Source organism: Trichosurus vulpecula, chromosome 8 (assembly GCF_011100635.1).
Source record: "Trichosurus vulpecula isolate mTriVul1 chromosome 8, mTriVul1.pri, whole genome shotgun sequence".
NCBI classification, from domain to species: Eukaryota; Metazoa; Chordata; class Mammalia; order Diprotodontia; family Phalangeridae; genus Trichosurus; species Trichosurus vulpecula.
In genome coordinates, this window is record NC_050580.1 from 91,871,467 (window position 1) to 91,894,249 (window position 22,783).

A 22,783-nucleotide genomic window follows, 5' to 3' on the forward strand; every position below is an offset into this window, starting at 1 on the left:
CTCCCCTGCCAATGTCCTAACTTATGCCTCACTGCTCACTATAACAACAGGTGTGTCCCTGAACTCTTGGTTCCCACAGAAACAGAAACCCAGCACTGCCCCACAGACCCTTTCCCACAAAACATGTATGTGCAATCACAATCACGTCATCTATCTTAACCAGACAGGACCACAATGGCTAGCCAATTGGAAGGCAGCATGACCAGAATGCTTGACCACCAAAATGTAGGAGGGGCCCATCCTATGACAGTGTCTGCGCAGTTCCACTGAGGCTAGGGCCCCTCCTCCATTACCTAATCCTTTAACAAACTCCCCCTGACTTCTTAATATTAATCATATTCCTGTATTCTATGTAAATTTCCGTTATCTAATTACATCTTTGCCCTATAAAAATCCATCTCTTGCTTTCTCTGAAGCTGCTGGTTACTTTTGGAACTCAGCCCACTCCATGAGAGGCATTAATATCATTAAATACCAATACTTGGATTAGAGGTGGTCTGACTCTGAATTCTTTGAGATGGGTCCACACAACAGATCATGAAACCTCAACAGTTTTTGACCCTAGGTGGGCAGAGATTGAACCTCAACAGCATCAGAAGCCAACACGGTTTATTATGTGTTAGGAGATTAAATTTTATTTCATCCTTAATATCACTGGAACAGAAGTAAGAGACAAAACTTTTCTACCTCCTTCCAGAACCTGAATCAAAGACTTGGAAAGGACCTTAGGAAGATAGGTTAGTCTATTCCCATGCCTTCAAGTTGGCCTGCAGCTAAGTCATGTTAGATAGGTAGAATTTTTCTTACTCTCTAAAATTCCTGGAGGAAGGGAATTTTCAAACTAATTCTAGAAGTCACAGAAGTCAATTCAAGTATTTATTGGCTATAATGTATATATGTATATATGGTATATATGGTAATGTATATACGGTATAATGTACTGTGCTAGGGAAAACAATGACAAAAATGAGGCAGTCTCTGCCCTCAAGGAGCTTACCTTCTACTAGAGTCAGAGGCATATAGCAATTTCATGCACAAGTGAATATGGCATGTGTGTATGTGTATGTGAAAAATAAATATGCAGTGATTTGAATGAGAGGGGAGAGAAAGGGCTTCTGGAAGGATGAGTGGTATATGAGACAATCCTTGAAGGATGCTAGGAGTGTAAGAGTCAAAGGTGAGGAGACAGAGCATTCCAGGCAAGAGGGAGCAGCCTGTGCTAATGTATGGAGCCAGGAAACAGTGTCTCGTCCAGGGAATAGCTTAGTAAGCCCATTTGGGGGGACTTCAAGGATTTAATAGGGAACAATATGTAATCAATATGGAAAGAAACTGGAACCCCCATGAAGGACTAAAATGGCAAGCAGAAGATTTTGAATTTTATTTTAAAGGCAATGGAGAATAGAAGTCTGTTGAGCAGGGGGTGTCATCACCAGATGTGAGTTGTAGGAATATCTATTTGGCAGCTGTGGGACAGAAGATGGATGGGATGAAAAATGCACAGGAGGGTGAAGATACTGGATGCAAGGATCACAATTTTGGAGTGACTATAAGCCTATTCTCCAAAGTGGAAAGCAAGTGGCCTGGGAAGGGCAGATGACCACAACGTGTCCTTTTCTCTCATGCACATTGGGGTGGAAAAGACCACATCAGATAAAGAATTTTCACCCAAAACAGGTCTATTACACATTAATATGAATGAATTAGTGCAAGAAGAACAGTTAGGTGATGTTGATGAAGAGTAGGGATGTCCCATTTGGATGAAGATAAGAGTTGGTGCATTAGAAAACAAAATTAAATAAGGCAGAGTGTTATTGATTACCATGACTGCTACATCTTCTCTGAATGATGGCTTCATATAGTTTTTGTGCTTCAAAAAGAGAATTCCTTATTATATAAAAGATTTGAAAGCAGATGATGCTGTGTAAAGAAACTATAGGGTGATGTTTGGTATGAATTTTTTCAATTTCTTAAAATGAAGTCACAGCTTTGTACAAGAAGGAAATAGTACACCTACCGAGGAATGGGAAGAACTAAAGAATAATTTCGATTAGATAATGAAATAGATTGAGGAGTGGATCAAAAACAATAATCGAATCTTGAGAGGAAAGCACAGACTTTCAAGGCACTCTACATGATGATAATGGAGTTTTCTTTAATATTTCTCTCCCTTTGCAATAGAAATTAAAATGGCATAACAAACTTTACTACTGTAGACTGTTGTATAAATAGTCAGTGGAAAATATATGAGGTGGCATCATGTATTAATTTTTTCTCTATTTGAAAACTTAAAACTCCCAAATATGATGAATAAGGTACTACAGACTTTTTTTAAAAAAAGTTTTCAGAATGCGCAGCATCCTCATTTAATTTGCTTAGCTGGCAAAGAAAGAGAAAATTTGAGAAAATGAGTAGAAATCTTAAAAGCTTGATATAATGCAAAAGAAAATTAAGGCTAGGAATGATTGCTGTCTTATTATAAATAAAAGAAAACTTAAGGATAAATGTATAAACATGAAAATGGAGGCTATGCCAACAGTCCAGGTGAGAGATGATAAGATTGTGAAGTACAGTGGTATTTGTGTGAGTAGAGGGAAGGAGACAGAAATGAAAAATGTTAAGGGACAGGGATCTATAAGGCTTAGCAATTGAAGAGGCAGACTGAGTGAGAGTAAAGAGTTGAGGATGATTAGGTTAGGACTGTAAGAATAGTGGGACGTTGGACATCAATGTTCAAAAATAGTGAAGTTAGGAGAGATTGGTTTATTGGAAAAGATAATGAATTCCATTTTGAACATGCTGAGTTTGAGAAGCCAAAGGGATATCTAATTAAAGATGCCCAGCAGAAGTTGGAGCTGTGGGTCTTGGAGCTCAGGAGAAAGATTTGGGCTAACTGTGTATATCTGAGAGATCATCTGTATGAAGATAACAGTTGAACTCATGAGAAATAATGACCTTACCTCGAGAGGGTACAGAGAGAAAAGAGTAGAGGGCTCAGGACCCAACCCTTGAGTATGCCAATACAAAGGGCACTGGACTTTATGAAGGATGGTAAGTGCCCATAAAAGGGAGACTAATCAGGAAACTATGACAATACTTCAGATTGGGAGTAATACAAGCCTGACCTAAGATTGCCATCACTTGAATTTGGGATATAAAAGCTGTTATGAAGAAAGAATTCAAAAAGGCATGGCAAGTAATAGAGTGTGGGTGAGAAGTGAGAGGAAAGAGTCGAGGATGATTACAAACCCAGGAGATCAAGAGGATGAGTGTCCTTGAGAGAAACAGGATTTTTGGGTAGGGACAAGTTTATGTGGGAAGGTGAATGATTTTTTGATTTGCATTTGAGAAGCCAATGGGTCATTCTAGGAGGATATTTCTAAGAGGCGGGACCAGAGTTTAGAATATTAGAACTAGAAGCCCTAGAATCCTACAGCCCCCTTATTTACTAAAAAGCACTAAGGCTAGGAAATAGGAAACAACTTGACCAAGGTCACCTGACTAATTAGGAGCAGAACTAGAAATAGATCAAAACTCTTTGGATTAGTAGCTGGTGTTCTTTTCAGGGTACCACCAGACTCCTCTAAGGAATGTTGCATCCAAAGAGTGATAGTTTGATTGCTTCTAATACCCATGGAATTTTAGGTAGAATAAAATAAATGTAGGTAAATCAATTCTTAATCATTTAAAACTGTAAAATCTTCAAGAGCAGTAGCTACATCTTCTACTTCTCTATCCCCTAGAATTCCTAATAGGACTAGCCATAGTGAAAGTTAATCAAATCCACAGATTAATAATGAAAAGAATTATCTCAGACAGACCAAAGATGATTTCTGTCTGGTTACAGAATGCACTTTATAGTTTTGCTTCAGAAGACTTATCTTTCTAATTATGTTTGGCTATGTCTAATAGTCAAATTTTGGAAAGTTACTTCTGAAATTTGCCATACAGCATGAGTATTCCAGCCTGGAATTAAATGTTTCCTATGTATGACCCTCGTGCAAATAATTCATGTGTGAGTCTGAAGTCTATCCAATATGCATTTAAGCACTAGGGAAAGGCAACAGAACACATCAAATTTAAGTATATGCATTAAAAATGTTAGCTTCAGGAAAAGAACCAGAATCAGCATGGATCGCTAACTCAGAAGGCATAATTAATGTAGTGGGAAGTCATGATGGGAAGCCATGCTGCAATGGTTGACTTTTGCTGTTCTATCTGTGCCACCATATTTTATATCATTTCATTTCTTCATGTACCCTCAGGGACAACAGAGAGGAGTACATTTTAAAAATAAAGGCTTTTCTCAACCCTCTATTCTTTAATCATCTAGATACAACAGGTAATTACAGGTGGTAATGAGTGAACTTGAAATGAGGGAGAATTATAATATTGATTGTGATTAGGATGAATGGGTAAATAGAGATAGACAGAAAATAGAATTAGAATAGAATTATGATAGATGCATGCTAGACATATAAATATAGGCATCTACATAGATATTGACACATTATCTCTATGATTTCATGCCTATAACTTTTAACATGCAATTTTCCAAATTTTTATGAGACTTTGGAGACCATTTGAAGCATTATATGTGTCACAGAAACAAAATTAATAAAGATATAGTATATATCTTTTGCCATGACTAATGTCTGCAAGTGAAATAAACCACAATGAAAAAGACAAGGCAAGACACCTCCAAGAAAATAAATTTTGATTTAATTTTCTCACCTTTCTTTCATAAAAGTTAAATAATAATAAGCTTTAGGAACAGTATTATAAATGACTGAAATGCTCCATTTTATTATATTTTACGAATAAGTTAAATAAGTGCTTCTTAAAGCACCTTCTGTGCAGGTGCATAGGTTAAAAAGGCAAAAATAAAATAGCCACTGCCCTCAAGTGACTTACACTCTATGAGAATCTGGACCCAAGACTTGGATAACAGATCAAGTTCGACAAAAAATAGTCAACTTCTCCCAAGAATGTATCTTTAAGGTCCCTTCTATCTCTAATGTTTTGTGTTCTAATCACCTGTAATGGAATGCAATATTCAGTTATACTCATAACCAGATGATATTCTCTGATATCATTTGAAATCATATTCTTCCAGGTTTTTGTGTTATTATTATGGGCTCTTCATTAAGCATATGGAAGATGGAGCAAAGTGACTGATAACTTCCTCTGAGGTGGGCCCTTTCTGAATGGATTTTCTCTTTCAAATGTCAGGCACATTAATCACCACGAGACAACATGGGTCTGTCTTGGAGTAAGGTGAGTTCAAGCCTTGCCTATGGCACATACTGGGGAACTATATGCAAACTATTTAATTAACTTCTCAGTCCCATAAGACTTTCTAAGATTATAAATTACAGACAAGTTGCTCATCTGATGGAGGAAGTTTACACAGTGGTAGTTCTACAAATCAGTGAAATTACAAGTCTACATGTCTATCTCTTCCTATCAAACAAAGGGATTTGTCTACCTACTAGACAAAGAATATTGTAGGTTCCTGCCTGGTAAGAATGATAATAATGTTCTACACATACTCACATATGTGTGTGTTGTACATAAGCATACACATATATATGCGTATATATGTATATACATATTATAACTCAAAGCACTTTTACATATATTATCTTATTTGATAATATGAAAAGGGGAGATTTTGGTTCTGAAGTAAAGCAAACACTATGGAAATGAACTGATCTCAGGCAAATGCTCACCAATCTGCCCCGGTTAAACTGGTGCCCTGACCATGTTCTCAATGGCCCCAAGGTGCACAGGGTATTTTGTACTTTATTAATTTCTCCCATTGCCCCATTAAGTGATGAAACTAGATAGCAAAAAAAGAAATCCTTCAACTCTCCCTCCATGTTTTCTAACTCAAACCCATTCTGGGTCACTTCAAGAACCAGATGATTTCTAATGTCAAATATTCATGATTCATGGAGTTGAAATCTTCATTATTGGCATAAATGATGCCCAGAGATTATTTTCAAAATTGGAATTTAGACCCATTTCAACCCAGATAGAAAAGCCAGCTGTCTCATTTGAGAGAGCGCCTTTCAGATTTTTATCTTCAGTTCTCTCACTAGACACTTGGCCTAATAAGGAACCCCACTCCTACGTACTCTATCTCCAAGGCCCTCTGATGACTAATGCGATCATGAAAGGGAACAAGAGGCATTTGGCTGATGGTACCTTTTGGTGAAGATAGTCAAAAACCTATCAAAAGAGAGTCAGACAGCATTGATTTTAAAAATAACAATCATATAATTGAACTCTCTGGGCATGCTTTGTTTATGAAATAATCTTTATTTCACATGACTGTCAGAATAACTCTGATCACCTGATGAGGGTGAGAAATCCATTTTGGGCAGTTTTACACCCAGAAATTTGCTCTGGGCCTGAAAATTCCCTATGCTTGGCAACCATCAACCAGGCATATCACTTAATTATTTCTTTACTTTCTTTTAAAATTTCTCCGATGGGCAATTGTTATTCTATGCAGTTCCGTCATTTCATTCAAGACAGACTTCAATAGACACTTTGATAAATTGTACTATTGATGTGCTAGCGTTTATTGTTACATATCAATTTAGTGCAGGTATAATGTTGTATGTAGTTGGGGCTATGCGTTTGTAGAGAGAGGTATCATTTTCCCTATTATTTTCATTTTTGCCGGATAGCTGTCTATTATGCACATCAGCAAACTGCCTAAAACTTAAAAGCTTATGGAGTTGCCTAGGGCCAATGATTTGTCTAAAGTCCCACAGTGAATATATGTAAGAAGCAAGACACGAACACAGGTCTTCCTGACCCCAAGGCCTTCCTTATGTCCATCACGCCATATGTCTGACTCATATCTGACTAGATTTTTTTCTTTACAGATTTCATGATACTGAATGAAGCTCATTACCCTTCTTGAGAGTGAATCAAAGGTGAAGACAACCTTTGAAAAAATAATTCACCTTTCAAAGCTTTTATGAGAGCCTCTGACCTGTGGCCTTCCACAGTGGTGAGCTGAAGGGACACTAAGAGAAAGGATGTGCTCTTTAATATAGTGATCTTTGTCTTTTATTATGCTCATGGCACTGGCTGTTTAAAGCACCAAGGACCACAGGACAAATGACCATTGGGAAGCCTGGGTACTATAAGCATTTTATTGCTTCCAAAATTCTGCTGTTTTAAGCATTTTGGTAGAATGTGCTTTGGGTGCTGATAGCAGATGGAGAAACATAAGCCCGTGTTTTCAAAAGGAATGGATTTCTTAAAAAGAGAAATTATTTGGCTCACAGTGGCATGTTTACATGAAATTGCCACTCAAGTCACACACACTCTGAGAAGAAAAGGATGAAAACAAGTCTTAACCCTCCTATCAATTGTGGTAGGAAATAAAAAAGAACCACTGGTTGCTTTGCAAAAAGTATACAAAATAGCTATTATCAAGACCTATTTACTCAACCTTTGAGAAATGGCAAAGCAAACATATATATGTTTGTATATATATATTATATATATATATGTATGTATACACATACATGGGCTCACCAGTGTGCAAAAGGAAGCCCAGGAGGATCCTGCCACCGCCAAATTGTCAGCAGGGAAATACTTGTTAACTATTTCTGAAGCATCACCGGCTGAAGGCAGAAATAGCTTCTGTTAACTGTCTTACCTATCACAGATCAAAGACCCAGCAAGACATTTAACAGTGTGCCTGATGGGTAGTGGGTAGGCTTGCCAGGAAGAAAATGCTTTAGTGGTCCGGTGTGTGTGTGTGTGTGTGTGTGTGTGTGTGTGTGCGCGCACACAAGTGCACACAGGTGTGTTTGGGAGAGCTGTCGTTTGAAATGACCAAGTGTGACTACATATCTCTTTCATGGAAGCCTGCCAGCGCTTCATTTACACTTCAGATCTATTTTTTTCTTAAGTTCTTATATAACAAAAGACAGCAAATTTTAAAGAGATCTACTTAGCAGTCATTCTGAAGTTGCTTCCCAAGTCTTTCATGGCAGACTCTGCTTCTGTCACCTTTTTAAACCAAGACTTGATGAATGCACAGGTCATAGGTTTAGAACCAGCAGTAACCTTAGAGACTGCCAAATCTACCCTTCCTTGGACAGATGAGGAAACTGAGACTCAGAGAAATTACATGCGCAGTCACACAGCTATCAAGTGTCGGAAGAGGGATTTGAACTCATGTCTTCCTGACTTCTGTCCAGCACATTTAATTATACCACACAGCCTCCAGATCATGGCCTAGAGAAGAGTCATGCATTATTAACCTCAAAGGTGAGGAGCAGGAGAGGACGGTAAGTGTAAGAACACAGGAGACTACTGTTCAAGGACCTTTCAATTCCATTAAAGTCCAAATTATGTCCAAAGTATACAAATGGTATTATTACTATGTAGTCAAGGTTTCCTATGCCAGCTATTTTCATTTTAACCATAACAGTTTAGAATGTGACTTAATGGAGGGGAAAATTCATAAATTTTAGAGAATCTTAGAATCACAAAAGTTTGAAGTTGAAAGGAACCAAAGATGACATCATCATCATCATTGTCATCATCTCCAACATCAGCAACAACAAACTGGCTGACTAATAAACAGCCTCTGCTTGCAGCATTCAAATGAGGGAGGACATGTTTCCTTCTGAGGCAGCCCTAAAAGCTCTAATTGTTAGGAAGGCTTTCCCCCCAACTTCAAGCCAAAATTACTCTCTTTGTAATTCCCACCCTTTGCTCCTGGTTCTGTCCACGGGGATCACATGGAACAAGCCTAATCCATCCTCTATATTATAGCCCTCATATACTAGAAGAAAGAGACTGTGTATCCCTGTTTTCTCTTTACCTAGCTCCATCTTAATATGTCATGGCTTAGAAGCGCTTCACCATTTGAGTCACCCCTGCTCAACGCTTTCCACTTTAACCTTTCTAAAATGTGGTACCACTGAGTGTGTGGCATATACCTATTGTCCTTGCTGTTGATGAGGCTAAGGCTTGTAGAATATTTGAGTTCGGGAGTTATGAGTTACAGTACGGCTAAAGCCGATCAGATGTCCATGCTAAGTCTGGCACCAAGAAGGCGAGCCTCTAGGAGCAAAGGTCCACCAGACTTCCTAAGGAGAGGAGAATCAGCCCAGGTCAGAAATGGAACAGATCAAAGTCCTTGTGACAATCAGCAGTGGTATTTGGCTCATGAGTGGCCACTGTACTTCTAGCCCAGGGAAAGTGGGATACCAGGGAAGGGAAGGAACAGGAAGGAAAAAGAAAGGAAAGATGTGCCTGATCACAGAAGAAAATAGCAGGACTATTTTCTCCTCATTCCTAGAAATTCTGCCTTTCTTAATATAAGACCAATTAAAATGGCTAATCTATTTTTAACACACACCACAATATCTAGGAATGACAGAAATCCCAAGATGAACATTCAGTGCTACACTGGTCATATAATATGTGCTATTTGTCACACTTAGAGCCAGGGGAGATAAAATAGATGCCTAAATAGAATAGTATATTATTTCTGCATCTTTCTTGATGCTTAGATGCCAAATCCTTCAGCCTCATATTTTAATATATAATGTGTAAGCCTTATATAGCTTAGAATTTACATCATAGTAAAAAGGAAAATAGAACATTCTGTAAGGTAGCAAAGTATTCTTTTAAATTGCTATAGACTATCCATTTTAGAGGGATTTAATTATTTAAAATCCTGAAATTCTATCAGAAACTGGATACAACATTAAGGTGAACAGAGCTGAAAATTTTTAAGTTAATGAATCACTCTAATTAATAAAATGGAAAGGATCCAGAAATGGACAACTACAATGTTAAAAGTCCTCCATTCCATGAACATGAGGAATAGTTGATCAAACTTGCTAAATCTGATTGTGATTAAGCAAGTCATTCTTATAACAATGGGAGAGGGGCAAACAGTAACCAATGTATGATAATAAGAAGAAGTCACTTACATACTGGGAAGCCCAGTTTCAGGTTTTCTTTACTGCCACTATCAATGCTTAGAATTGTTTGGGTTAACCCAGTGCTTATAACCACACTAACCATTTTGTTTCCAAATGTCAAATATGGCTGGAATTGTCAACTAATTGTGATGTTTCTCAGTCTAGGTACGACTAGAGATCCTCGTTTGTGAATAGTTGTTGACTCGGTGGCAAAGGAGATTGGAAGATATCACAACCAGGATGTTCCTTCATCTCTGAGGAAGGGCATATTACATGTTCTCTGCTTCCCATATTAAGGAGGTCCTTATTAGCAAGCTTCAAATTTAATTTCAGAAAACATGATGAGAATGATGTTTTTTAAATGCTGTCACTTCTGAGTACCTAGTATTCCAGGGCCAACCACTGCTTTCTAGTATTATATAGTCAGTATATTCTTTAAGAACTAGCCTCAGCTTGCAAGAAAGAACCATTAATCTGTGCAGTGGAGAATGTGTTGAAGAAATAAGGTTGAGAGGATGATAAACTATCATTGTTCTGAAAATGACTAAGACCTTAGGCTAGCATCCTGAAATGTTCGAGGTACATTACTCTCAGCTGGTTCGGGTAGTGTACAGAAACTTGAAAAATATTTTCCTTAGGTTAGTTAACTCCAATCACATATCTTTCATCAAACTTGATTGATCTGTAAGGGCTTCTGACAAGGTAGTTAGAGTTAACTGCCCTTTGCTTTCTGATAAAAAATAAAAGTTCTTATTTTCACCACAAGATCTTTATGGTTTCATCAGGAAACATGAGCAGAGGGGCTAAAAAAAGTAAAAGTGGCAAGGTCAGGGACAAGTTAACTTACAGGAAGAGTGGATGCTGGGAAAGCTCTTTCGGCCCTCAGATACCAGATCAGGATCACCTGTGCAGTGCATTTCAGAGTTCATTACTCCATCTGGAAAGCAGCGGTAAAAGAAATCGGGACGAGGTCTACAAAAAACACCATGGATATTTTAAATATGAAAAACTGCCATTGTAAATACGCCTCCTACCCACACCTCTGTCATCCTCCCTTTCCCTTCCCCAGCCCAACCCAAAAAGCTGGTGCTTATATCCCCTATGCCAGTAAAAAAATAGGCTTCTTTTGTATCACTATGGATTATTCTCTCTACATAGTCCTTTAGTTAAGCTGCTGTTCTTCAAGTCCACGACCTGGGGGAGGTTGACAATGTGTTGTATTAATGATAGCTAAGCTCCTCACAGCTCTTTGGGTCCTAGATTCAACATCTTGTTTAACTTCATGTACTTCCTAGGGATGCTAAATCTTATTCAACCTGACTGACAGAACCCTAAGTGTCCTAGAAATTGTGTCTTGTGTTCTGGCTTGGGGACTGATGGTGAAATTCTCCAGGTACCTAATTCAAAGATTTTTCCCCCTTAATTGGCTCTATAGATGAGTTTTCCTATTTATAACATTTCTAAAAAATTCAACAAATAAAAACCAGTTTTTTTTTAAAGGGAGGGATAGCAAACTGGAAAGAATGCAATGGAAAACTCCAGTCCCCAATCTACCCCAACCAGCATCCATAAACGTGGAGGGCTGAAATAAGCAACCAAGTTGATATTTACTGAGAGCCAATGGTAGGCCCTTGACTGCCCAAAAAGTGGACCTCAGCTTACAGGAGACTTACAAGGGCATAAAAAGATTTACCTGCATAGCTACCCTATCAAATAAAATAGAAGGAACTGTTCAAATATTTTATTCAAAATGTACTACAAAGGGATTTGCCTTTGTGCCTCAGTGAAAAAAACTATAGATTGTTAAGCATCCTCAAAATTTAAAGGAATCTGAGGATGGCCAGCAAAGAGGGTTACTGAATAAATGATTGCTGAAGTGAATTGCCAAGCACTGGACCCCAAATGGCCTCCTCTTTAGGTTAAGTCAGAAAATCTACAGGCCTTTTCCCATCCAATGCATTCTGATCAAAGATTAAGCTGTAATGTCATTACACAAGTTTGCCTTGCATCTCCTCAATATTTAAAGTCACTGTTGTCAACATTTCAGGACTTACCTTCCAACTATTAATTTAATAGTATTTGTGCAGACTCCATTCAGAGCTAGAGCCAAGGAAACCGCTACAAAACAAAACCAAACAGACAGAAAAATAACAACCTGGCTAAGAATGATCAAAAAAAAAATGTAACTGTTAGTTCACTATTATTTAATTGACGGCCTTAGAACCGTGAGTCAAATGAATTCCCCCAGGGATAGAAAAAGAAAAACCCCTGATTTTTAAATATTATTATTATTTTGCTAATTAAAGGAAAAGTTCAGGGCATACTGAGAGGGATGGAGTTTTCTCTCATTTAGAAGATTTGGCTAATGGAAATGAAATATAATTAGGACCAAATATTGATATATATACCTCATCAAATTCCCTCTCCTTTCAGTTCAAAATTTCCTATTCTCACTCACCTAGAATCCTCAAATTCATAACCAATCTATCACTGCTTGGCTTGATTCAAACTGACTGACTAATGCAACATATTCGTGGTTCTTTTTTATTGGTACCAAGACATATTCCTTGTTATTTTCCCCTGGCACCCTTCTGAGGCATAATTCCAAACTGGGCCACACAGTATCTGCAATACCAATTCAGAATGTACCATTGGCCCCTTGCTACTCTCTCACTAGGGAACATATCATCACACTCCATCATCACCACTGCCACCATGATTTGTTCATCTTTTACCCACCCATTTCTCTGCTTCTGCAAAGAAAAACAATCCAGAAGACTGATTTTGGATGTCAAAATATTTTGCCTATGTCATCCTTTTTTTACATAAAACAGAAGGAATTGCTGGAATATTTTATTCAAACATACTGCAAAGGGATTTTCCCCAAGTGACTCAGAAGGATTTTATTAGACTAACAATACATATCCCAAAAGATGCCATAGGCATGATTGAGAGAACTTTCCCCTTCAGTGGCATCTCAAAACAATACCTCTCATGCCCTCTCCATTATTTAGAGGGATTATACAAAAGGTGCAGTTATTAACACTAATTTTATTAAAGATCAAAGGCCTTTGATAAGTAATAAAACCTATATATCTCATTTTACATTTATATGTTGAATAATAAAGATTGTGAGCCATCATTTTCCTAAGGCAAGTATTAATTCTTAAAGACTCTCTGAGGTTTATTCAATGAGAATATGATGCAATGCACTGTGAGATGGAGCTTGGGGGGAGGAGAGGAGGTTGAAGCACACTTTAGAAAGACATAAAATTAGTCCGCTATAGGGAAGGGGGGTGTGTCACTTAATGGATGGCATGCTCTTTAAGTTGAGAAGTATGGAGGTAAGAAAGACAATTAACAAAGCCAAGACTAGTGAATTAAAGTCAACAGACTGAGAACTTGGGAGGGACAAATTAAACTAGTACATTCACTGAAGGAAAACAAACAGTCCAAGTATCAGATGGTAACCGGCTGCTTGTGAAAGTGGCCAACAGGGAGGTAGAGGCTGTCTGGGCTCAGGAGTAGAACATGAGTCAGCAATGTTGAGATGCTGTCAAAAAACTGAGCAGGCAACTGGGATGCATAAATAGGATTTCGATAGGAACTCAGAGTCAATTTTTTTTATTATATTCAGCACTACACAGACTCCTACTAAACAAAAGACCTCTTTTCTCTTCACTATGCTTAAAGCACAGCTAAAGAGGCCAGGGAGCCAGGAGACAGAATTCTTTGCATCCGTTGCCTTCATTTTCTTCCCTCTAATCAGAATATCTGCATGACACTTACAGTTGTTCTCCTAGTATGGATTCCTGAGGTCTCCTTGAATGACTGTGGCCTTTTCCTGTCAAGAAAACCATTGCGCTTTCCTACCTATGCCCTTGACTCTGGCACATACCTAGCATCACAGATTTCATGGATGGAGGGTTAACATGGCACAAAATAAATCTTGACAAGCAGCATGGACATCCAGAGTGATCTTGAGGAGCATCATGGATGTCCAGAGAAGCGTATCCTCTAATATCATGGGTTTGGGTGGTCTTTTCTTGCAAAGGGCTCTCATTATGAACAATTATTAGCTGCCCTTTTCTGGACAATTTGGCAAGATTCACCAACTATGAAGTCCACCAAAATCATTCACAAATGTCTTCCTTTGACAGGTGATAGTGGATACCTACTGGTGGTGAGTGGATCTCTAGAAGCCAATTTGCTGTTCCAGAAAGCAATTAATATTTTTCTCTGCATGACACAATCTAGGTTGGATTGAAACAGAAGCCTCTTTTTGATTTTGAACTAATGTTCATGCTACAGTTAGTCCCCCGAGGTGGAAATAAGCCAGAAAAATTCCCTACTAGAGATCTCCTTGTTCTTGTTAGTTAACAATGATTGAGTTCAGAAAGACTAATTTTAACCTTTTACAGCAATATCAGTTAGAAGAAAAGGAGTGACTCATGAAACCAATTCAAAATCAACACAAAAAGATTTACACGGTCAATTTATCCTTTGGATTTGGCCAACAGTCACCTGTGAGGTTATCTGTATTGTTGGAAAGTTAGTGCAGCATATATAACATATCAAATATCTTACCATCTTAGGCACAGTGATAGAAAGGGAGGGAAGGAGAAAATTTGGAACTCAAAATTTTATTTAAAAAATGAATATTAAAAATTATCTTTACATGTAATTGGAAAAAATGAAATACTATTAAAATTATTTATATCATAAAAATGTTAGCCTGAGACTTTTATTTTAATATTGCTTCATTATTAGTACTGATTAGATAAGCTACAGGCTATATCTTACTCCTTGAAACTCAGCTCCATTCAGTAAAAATTCAATATTATATGGTGATCCTACAAGGCAGATATGAGCTCTGTTCCAAAGATTTGTGGGCTAGGGCAAAGTCTACTGAATCAAGAAAAAGCATATTAAATGAAGCTACTCTCATTCAAAGAATTTTTAAAGTTAAAATGTAAAAATTAATCAGAAAACCCAATGTATAGATCCACCTGAGCCTATTTAGGGAGACTATAGCATATTTGTTTGCTTTATACGTGTGTGTGTGTGTGTGTGTGTGTGTGTGTGTGTGTGTGTATGTATATATATATATATATATATATATGTATGTACGTATGTATGTATGTATGTATACCTTTCTCTTAGTCATTCTAAAAAAGAGTAGATAAGAACTAGGCATAGAGCAAAGTTCTCAATCATTTTTAAGGAACAAGTTTCTATTTAGTCAGGAAAACGGAATATGCAATAACACAGCCTACTGTTTTAACATAAAGGAAATAAAGAATATAGTGTTCAGTTCTAAAATGTCAGGCAATGGGAGATTTAGTTGAGAGTGAAAGGTCTAGTGAAAGTAACTGTGTTGTACTTACTGCCATATGAACACCCCAGCTCCAAAGGGAGGCAATGAATTGCAAGCATAACCATAAAAGACAAAAAGACAGAAAGTCTTTTTAAAAAATAGTGTGTCTTTGGATTTGGGGGCCCAGGGAAGAACTTGTTATTGGCAGAAGAAGCGTTGGTAAATCCAATGGAGGCACTAAGCAGTATATCCCTGATGCCCCAGTAAGTCCAAGTCATGACCCCACACATAGACATTTTCTGGTTATCCAAAAAATTTCATATCCAGGAAGTGGTATAACCAAGTCTATTCCTGGACACTGCACTCCAAAGTGTTTTTATCTCCCCTGTGGTTATGACCCTGTTTATCAAAGGACTATAGGAACATAGCAGGGAGCTTGTCATGGAAACCGTAATTAAACCCAGATACTTGAATGAGGCAAATATTCTCTTGTAATTGTTTTCTTTTTTTTTAATTGGGTATACATAACATTATGACACATGATTTGGGTAAGAATTAGGATTAATTACTGAACAATGGATCAGTTTCCAAATGATAAATCTGATTCAGCTGCCTTGACCAATGAAAATAACTAGAACACTATAGACACAAATGAGTTTATTTTGGTAATTTTGACCCCCAAAATGGCTTGACTATTTCCAAGTTCAATCAAATGCTCAGAAGTCCACTAGCAATGGCAAAAACAAGGGCATATGGTGCAAAAAATAGTCAAACTTCTTGTCTGGTTAGGGCCTAAGGCAAACAAGCAGTTAAACTACAGTTCCTTACAGATAGTAGACATTTAATAAATGTTTGTGGATTAAATATATTCATGAAGAACATATGAGACTTAAGTCCTTAGAACTTTTCCTTAGTAAATAAAGATAACCCCCCAAAAACTATGAGCATTTTTGTGAGAAGGAGAGGTGAAGAAGAGGTGAAGGCATAGAAGAGGTTAGGGGGTGTTAGTTTTATTTCTTGTTATTGTTGTGTTTTTTAATCCTCTTCAATGCCTATTCTATTATCCAGATAATGGGCAATTAGTCTATAGTTGGCTTCTTTCTTCAAAATGGATGCTATCAGCCACATCTGTGCAGAAGATAGACAATGGGCATACTTCAAAAACAAAGCCACCCAATAACATTTTTCCGGTTGTAAAGGGTTATTTTTGCCCCAAAAAGTGATATAAGCTACTGCTTGCACATGAACAGAATTTGGTCCTCAAGTGTTTGGTGTCATGAACAGTATTAATAAATGAGGACAGAAAATATTCACAGTTACCAAGTGGCCACTCATTAGACAAAGAAAATAGGCATTTTGTTAATGAGATACTTTACTGGACCAGGAAAAAGGCTCAGCTGCGTGTGTGTGTGTGTGTGTGTGTGTGTCTGTGTGTGTGCATTTTGAGATTCTTTGTACTTAATAATGATCTAATTGAGTTCTATTTCTTCATCGAAAGTACAGACAGTTCATACTTTACCTAAAAAGGCCTCTTTAATTTCAGTCTTGTCAGTTCGCCGGATGATTTTCACCACAAAAATGACTGCCAGGGGTGTGAGAAAAGAGATTGCCTGCAAGAAATCACAAATAATCACTCAGCAGAACATCAGGTTACTGTCAGAAGAGCTAATTTGTCATTAGTCCCAGCTAACTTCATTAGACTGACCAGCTGAATGATCTTTATTGGACTAGTGACCTCAAGCAAAGTAGGATGATTTAGAGGCATACACAGAGCATTACACAGACTTTAAAAATTGTAGGCCTGACTGTGGGTTATAATTGATTTGTAATTGCTGGAAGCCACATTTAAAGTGGTAGCTTTTAAAGTCAAAATGAATAATCCATAATTACAATGACTCATTTTTGCCAGGAACTTCACCTGTGATTTCCCTTGTCAAAGGAATTAATGTGCTTCGACTATAACTGTCTTCTCTCTGTGTACCTCTCTCTCTGTCTCTGGCTCTCTCTGTCTCTGTCTCTCTATCTCTATGTCTCTCTCTGTGTCTCTGTCTCTCTGTCTCTGTCTCTGTCACTCTCTCTCTCTGGACATTTTATGCCATTTCATTGTTGTTCAGTTATTTTCAGATGTATCTGATTCTTCACCACCCCATTTGGAGTTTTCTTAGCAAAAATACTAGAGTAGTTTGCCATTTCCTTCTCCAGCTCATTCTACAGACGAGGAAATGGAGGCAAACAGGGGTAAGTGACTTGGCCAGGGTCACACAGCTAGTGCCCGAGGCCATATTTGAACTATTTGAACTGAGGTCTTCCTAACTCCAGGTCCAGTGCTTTATCTACTGCACCACTTTAGTGGTGGATTTTATGTCATAATCAAAATCAATGAGTTCGTTTCTCTCTCCCTTTGTTAGAATATCAGGGCTGGGATTGTCTCTTCTCCTTTAGAATTGAGCCAGTCCCTTTGCCTGACTTCTCTACTCCCTCCTATGTGATTATATGCACAAAAAACTAAACAGAAGTATTGACCCTTAGAAGTCTTATTTTGTCTAAGGGCCATTAAGGAAACAGAGAGAGAGATAAGATTTGAACTTGGGTATTTAAAAGGAAACACCCTTCAAGATGAGAGAAAGGGAAGAGACTTAGCAATTTTTAAAATTGGAAGAGAAAAAGTTAAAGTTAATTTTAAAAAAAGCAAATGGGGTAGGGAGGTAAGCAAGGAAAGGTATGGACAGATAGATAGATAGATTATAATAGGATAAGTAGAATAAAATAGTCAAGAGATTGGAAGGAAGAAAATAAGGAGGAATATCTGAGTCAGAAGATGGGTTTGGGGAAGAGATTAACTGAAGCAAAAGAAACTATATCTAGAAGACTGATTCATTAAGAAAAAAAAGAGGGGCAGAGGGGTAGCTGGGTGGCACAGTGAAGAGAGCACTGGCCCTGGAGTCAGGAGGGACCTGAGTTCAAATCCAGCCCCAGCCACTTGACACATTAGTTATGTGACCTTGGGCAAGTCACTTAATCCCAACTGCCCTGCTTTTCCCCCTCCAAAAAAGAAAAAAAGGAAAAGGAAAACAGAGGAGCAGGGACAAGACCCAGAAAGAAGACTAAGATTGTACTGTTTTGGGGGCAGACCCAAGATGGCAACTGGAAAGCAGGGACTTGCTTAAGCTCTCCCCCAAATCCCTCCAAACTCCTGTAAAACATGGCTCTGAACAAATTCTAGAGCTGCAGAACCCATGAAATATCAGAGGGAAGCAGGTCTCCAGCCCAGGGTGGCCTGGATGGTCGCTGGGAAGGGTCTATCGCATGGTGCTGGGAGCAGAGTAAAGACTACCTTGCACTGTGCCAGGACAGACCAGAACCAAAGTCAACCTGGAGCTGGCCTTAGGGCCATGAATCATTGAGTTGTGGCAGTTACCAGACTTCTCAACCCACAAACGCCAAAGACCATGCAGCAAGTCAGTGGGAAAACTGCTAGATTGGGTTAGAAAGTGGTTTGGCCCCAGCCCTGGGGGTGGTGGGGGTGGTGCATGGTGGTGGCAGCAGCAGCAGGAAGCTCCTATGGCTGCTTCCAGAGCTCCAGTGTCAGCTGCTTCCAGAGTGCCTGGCTCGCATGGTGGGAGGAATCAAGTGGCAGACCAGAGCAAGAGTGCAGAGTCTGCTGAAGATCTCAGTCCAGTCTGGGTTGGGGGTTCTTGGGGAAGGAGGAGTGCTGGTGTGGCAGAGCTGGCTGTAATAACTATAAAAACAACAGCGCATCCCCTCAAGCTTGGAACATAGTACTCTTTACTCTACAAGAAGTCATACCCCGCTGAAAAGCTCAAGGGTCAAGTAAGATGGCTGGGAACATGGCCAGGCATCGAAAATGCACCCAGATTCAGTCTCAGACATTGGATTCTTTCTTTGGTGATGAAGAAGACCAAAACATACAGCCTAAAGAAGACAACAAAGACATAGAGCCTACAACCAAAGCCTCCAAGAAAAACATGAACTGGCCTCAGGCCATAGAAGAACTCAAAAAGGATTTGGAAAAGCAAGTTAGAGAAGTAGAGGAAAAATTGGGAAGAGAAATGAGAAGGATGCGAGAAAACCATGAAAAACAAGTCAATGACTTGCTAAAGGAGACCCAAAAAAATACTGAAGAAAACAACACCTTAAAAAATAGACTAACTCAAATGGCAAAAGAACTCCAAAAAGCCAATGAGGAGAAGAAAGCCTTGAAAGGCAGAATTAGCCAAATGGAAAAGGAGGTCCAAAAGACCACTGAAGAAAATACTACTTTAAAAATTTGATTGGAGCAAGTGGAAGCTAGTGACTTGATGAGAAATCAAGATATTATAAAACAGAACCAAAGGAATGAAAAAATGGAAGACAATGTGAAATATCTCATTGGAAAAACCACTGACCTGGAAAATAGATCCAGGAGAGATAATATAAAAATTATTGCACTACCTGAAAGCCATGATCAAAAAAAGAGCCTAGATATCATCTTTCAAGAAATTATCAAGGAAAACTGCCCTGATATTCTAGAGCCACAGGGCAAAATAAAAATTGAAAGAATCCACCGATCGCCTCCTCAAATAGATCCCAAAAAGAAATCTCCTAGGAATATTGTCACCAAATTCCAGAGATTCCAGATCAAGGAGAAAATACTGCAAGCAGCCAGAAAGAAACAATTTGAGTATTGTGGATAAATAATCAGAATAACCCAAGATCTAGCAGCTTCTACATTAAGAGATCAAAGGGCTTGGAATACAATATTCCGGAGGTCAGTGGAGCTAGGATTAAAACCAAGAATCATCTACCCAGCAAAACAGAGTATCATGCTCCAAGGCAAAATATGGATTTTCAATAAAATGGAGGACTTTCAAGCTTTCTCAGTGAAAAGACCAGAGCTGAATAGAAAATTTGACTTTCAAACACAAGAATCAGGAGAAGCATGAAAAGAAAATCAAGAAAAAGAACAAGAAAAAGAAATTGCAAGGGACTTACTAAAGTTGAACTGTTTTGTTTACATTCCTACATGGAAAGATGATGTGTATGATTCATGAGACCTCAGTATTAGAGTAGCTGAAGGGAATATGCAATACATCTCTCTCTCTCTCTCTCTCTCTCTCTCTCTCTCTCTCTCTCTTTACATATATATATATATATATGTATATATATGTGTGTGTGTGTGTGTGTGTGTGTGTGTGAGTGTGTGTATGTATGTATGTATATATATATGTATGTGTGTGTGTGTGTGTGTATAGAGGGGGGGGTCATGGGGTGAGTTGAAGATGAAGGGATGATATCTAAAAAAATAAAATCAAATTAATGGATGAGAGAGGAATATATTGAGAGAGGGAGAAAGGGAGAGATAGAATAGGGTAAATTATCTCACATAAAAGTGGCAAGAAAAAGCAGTTCTGTAGGAAGGGAAGAGAAGGCAGGTGAGGGGGAATGAGTGAATCATGCTCTTATTGGATTTGACCTGAGGAGGGAATACCATACACGTTCAAATGGGTATCATACCCCACAGGAAGGAAGGAGGAAGAAGATAAAAAGGGGGGATGATAGAAGGGAGGGCAGATGAGGGAGGAGGTAATCAAAAACAACCACTTTTGAAAAGGGACAGGGTCAAGGGAGAAAATTGAATAAAGGGGGATAGGATAGGAAGGAGCAAAATATAGTTAGTCTTTCACAACATGAGTATTGTGGAAGGGTTTTGCATAATGATGCACATGTGGCCTATGTTGAATTACTTGCCTTCTTAGGTAGGGTGGGTGGGGAGGGAAGAGGGGAGAGAATTTGGAAATCAAAGTTTTAAAAACAGATGTTCAAAAACAACAAAAAAAGTTTTGCATGCAACTAGAAAATAAGATACACAGACAGGCAATCGTGCATAGATATTTATCTTGCCCTACAAGAAAGGAAGAGAAAAGGGGATGGGAGGGGAGTGGGGTGACAAAAGGGAGGGATGACTGGGGAACAGAGCAATCAGAATATATGCCATCTTGGAGTGGGGGGAGGGTAGGAATGGGGAGAAAAATTGTAATCGAAACTCTTGTGAAAATCGATGCTGAAAACTAAATATATTAAATAAATTAAATTTTAAAAAAAGATAAATAAATAAATAAATTAGATTGGAGCAAGTGGAAACTAGTGACTTTATGAGAAATCAAGATATTATAAAACAGAACCAAAGGAATGAAAAAATGGAAGACATTTTGAAATATCTCATTGGAAAAACCACTGACCTGGAGAATAGATCCAGGAGAGATAATCTAAAAATTATTGGACTACCTGAAAGCCATGATCAAAAAAAGAGCCTAGACATCATCTTTCAAGAAACTATCAAAGAAAACTGCCCTGATATTCTAGAGCTAGAGGGTAAAATAGAAATTGAAAGAATCCACTGATCGCCTCTTGAAAAAGATCCCCAAAAGAAAACTCCTAGGAATATTGTCACCAAATTCCAGAGCTCCCAGGTCAAGGAGAAAATACTGTAAGCAGCCAAAAAGAAACAATTTGAGCATTGTGGAAACACAATCAGGATAACACAAGATCTAGCAGCTTACCTTAGGGAATAGAATGGCTTGGAATATGATATTCCAGAGGTCAAAGAAGCCAGGATTAAAACCACAAATCACCTACCCAGAAAAACTGAGTATAATGCTCCAAGGCAAAAAAAATGGATTTTCAATAAAATAGAGGACTTTCAAACTTTCTCAGTGAAAAGACCAGAGCTGAATAGAAAAACTGACTTTCAAACACAAGAATCAAGAGAAGCATAAAAAGGTAAACAAGAAAGAGAAATCATAAGGGACTTACTAAAGTTGAACTGTTTTGTTTACATTCCTACATGGAAAGATGATGTGTGTAATTCACAAGACCTTTCTCAGTATTAGGATAGTTGAAGGGAATATGTATACACACACACACACACACACCACACACACGTATATGTGTATATATATATATATATATATATATATATATATATACATATATACATACACACACGCACACATATATAGAGAGAGGGCACAGGGTGAGTTGAATATGAAGGGATGATATCTAAAAAGATAAAATAAATTTAAGGGGTGAGAGAGGAATATATTGCAAGAAGTAGAAAGGGAGAGATAGAATGGGATAAATTATCTCACACAAAAGTGGCAAGAAAAAGCAGTTTGTTGGAAGGGAAGAGGGGACAGGTGAGGGGGAATGAGTGAATCCTGCTCTTATTGGATTTGACTTGAGGAAGGAATAGCATACACACTCATTTGGGTATCTTACCCCACAGGAAAGTAGGGGGAAGGGGATAAAAAAGGGAGGATGATAGAAGGGGGCCAGATACAGGGAGGAGATAATCAAAAATAAACACTTTTGAAAAGGGACAGGGTCAAGGGAGAAAACTGAATAAAGAGGGACAGGATAGGATGGAGGAAAATATAGCTAGTCTTTCACAACATGAGTATTGTGGAAGTGTTTTACATAATGATATATATGTGGC

The 22,783-nt window shown here is 38.2% G+C and overlaps 1 protein-coding gene across 1 annotated transcript in view; it reads right to left on the bottom strand.

Annotated features, from left to right (window-relative positions):
* The window catches only part of PLPP4 (phospholipid phosphatase 4), a 166,369-nt gene that overhangs the window by 91,542 nt on the left and 52,044 nt on the right, over positions 1 to 22,783 (bottom strand). The window contains exons 3-5 of the mRNA XM_036736545.1: positions 16,808 to 16,898; positions 12,026 to 12,089; positions 10,819 to 10,943 (exon numbers count right to left, since the gene is read on the bottom strand). Of these exons, the coding sequence (XP_036592440.1) occupies positions 10,819 to 10,943; positions 12,026 to 12,089; positions 16,808 to 16,898 (280 nt within the window). The remainder of the gene's footprint in view (positions 1 to 10,818; positions 10,944 to 12,025; positions 12,090 to 16,807; positions 16,899 to 22,783) is intronic.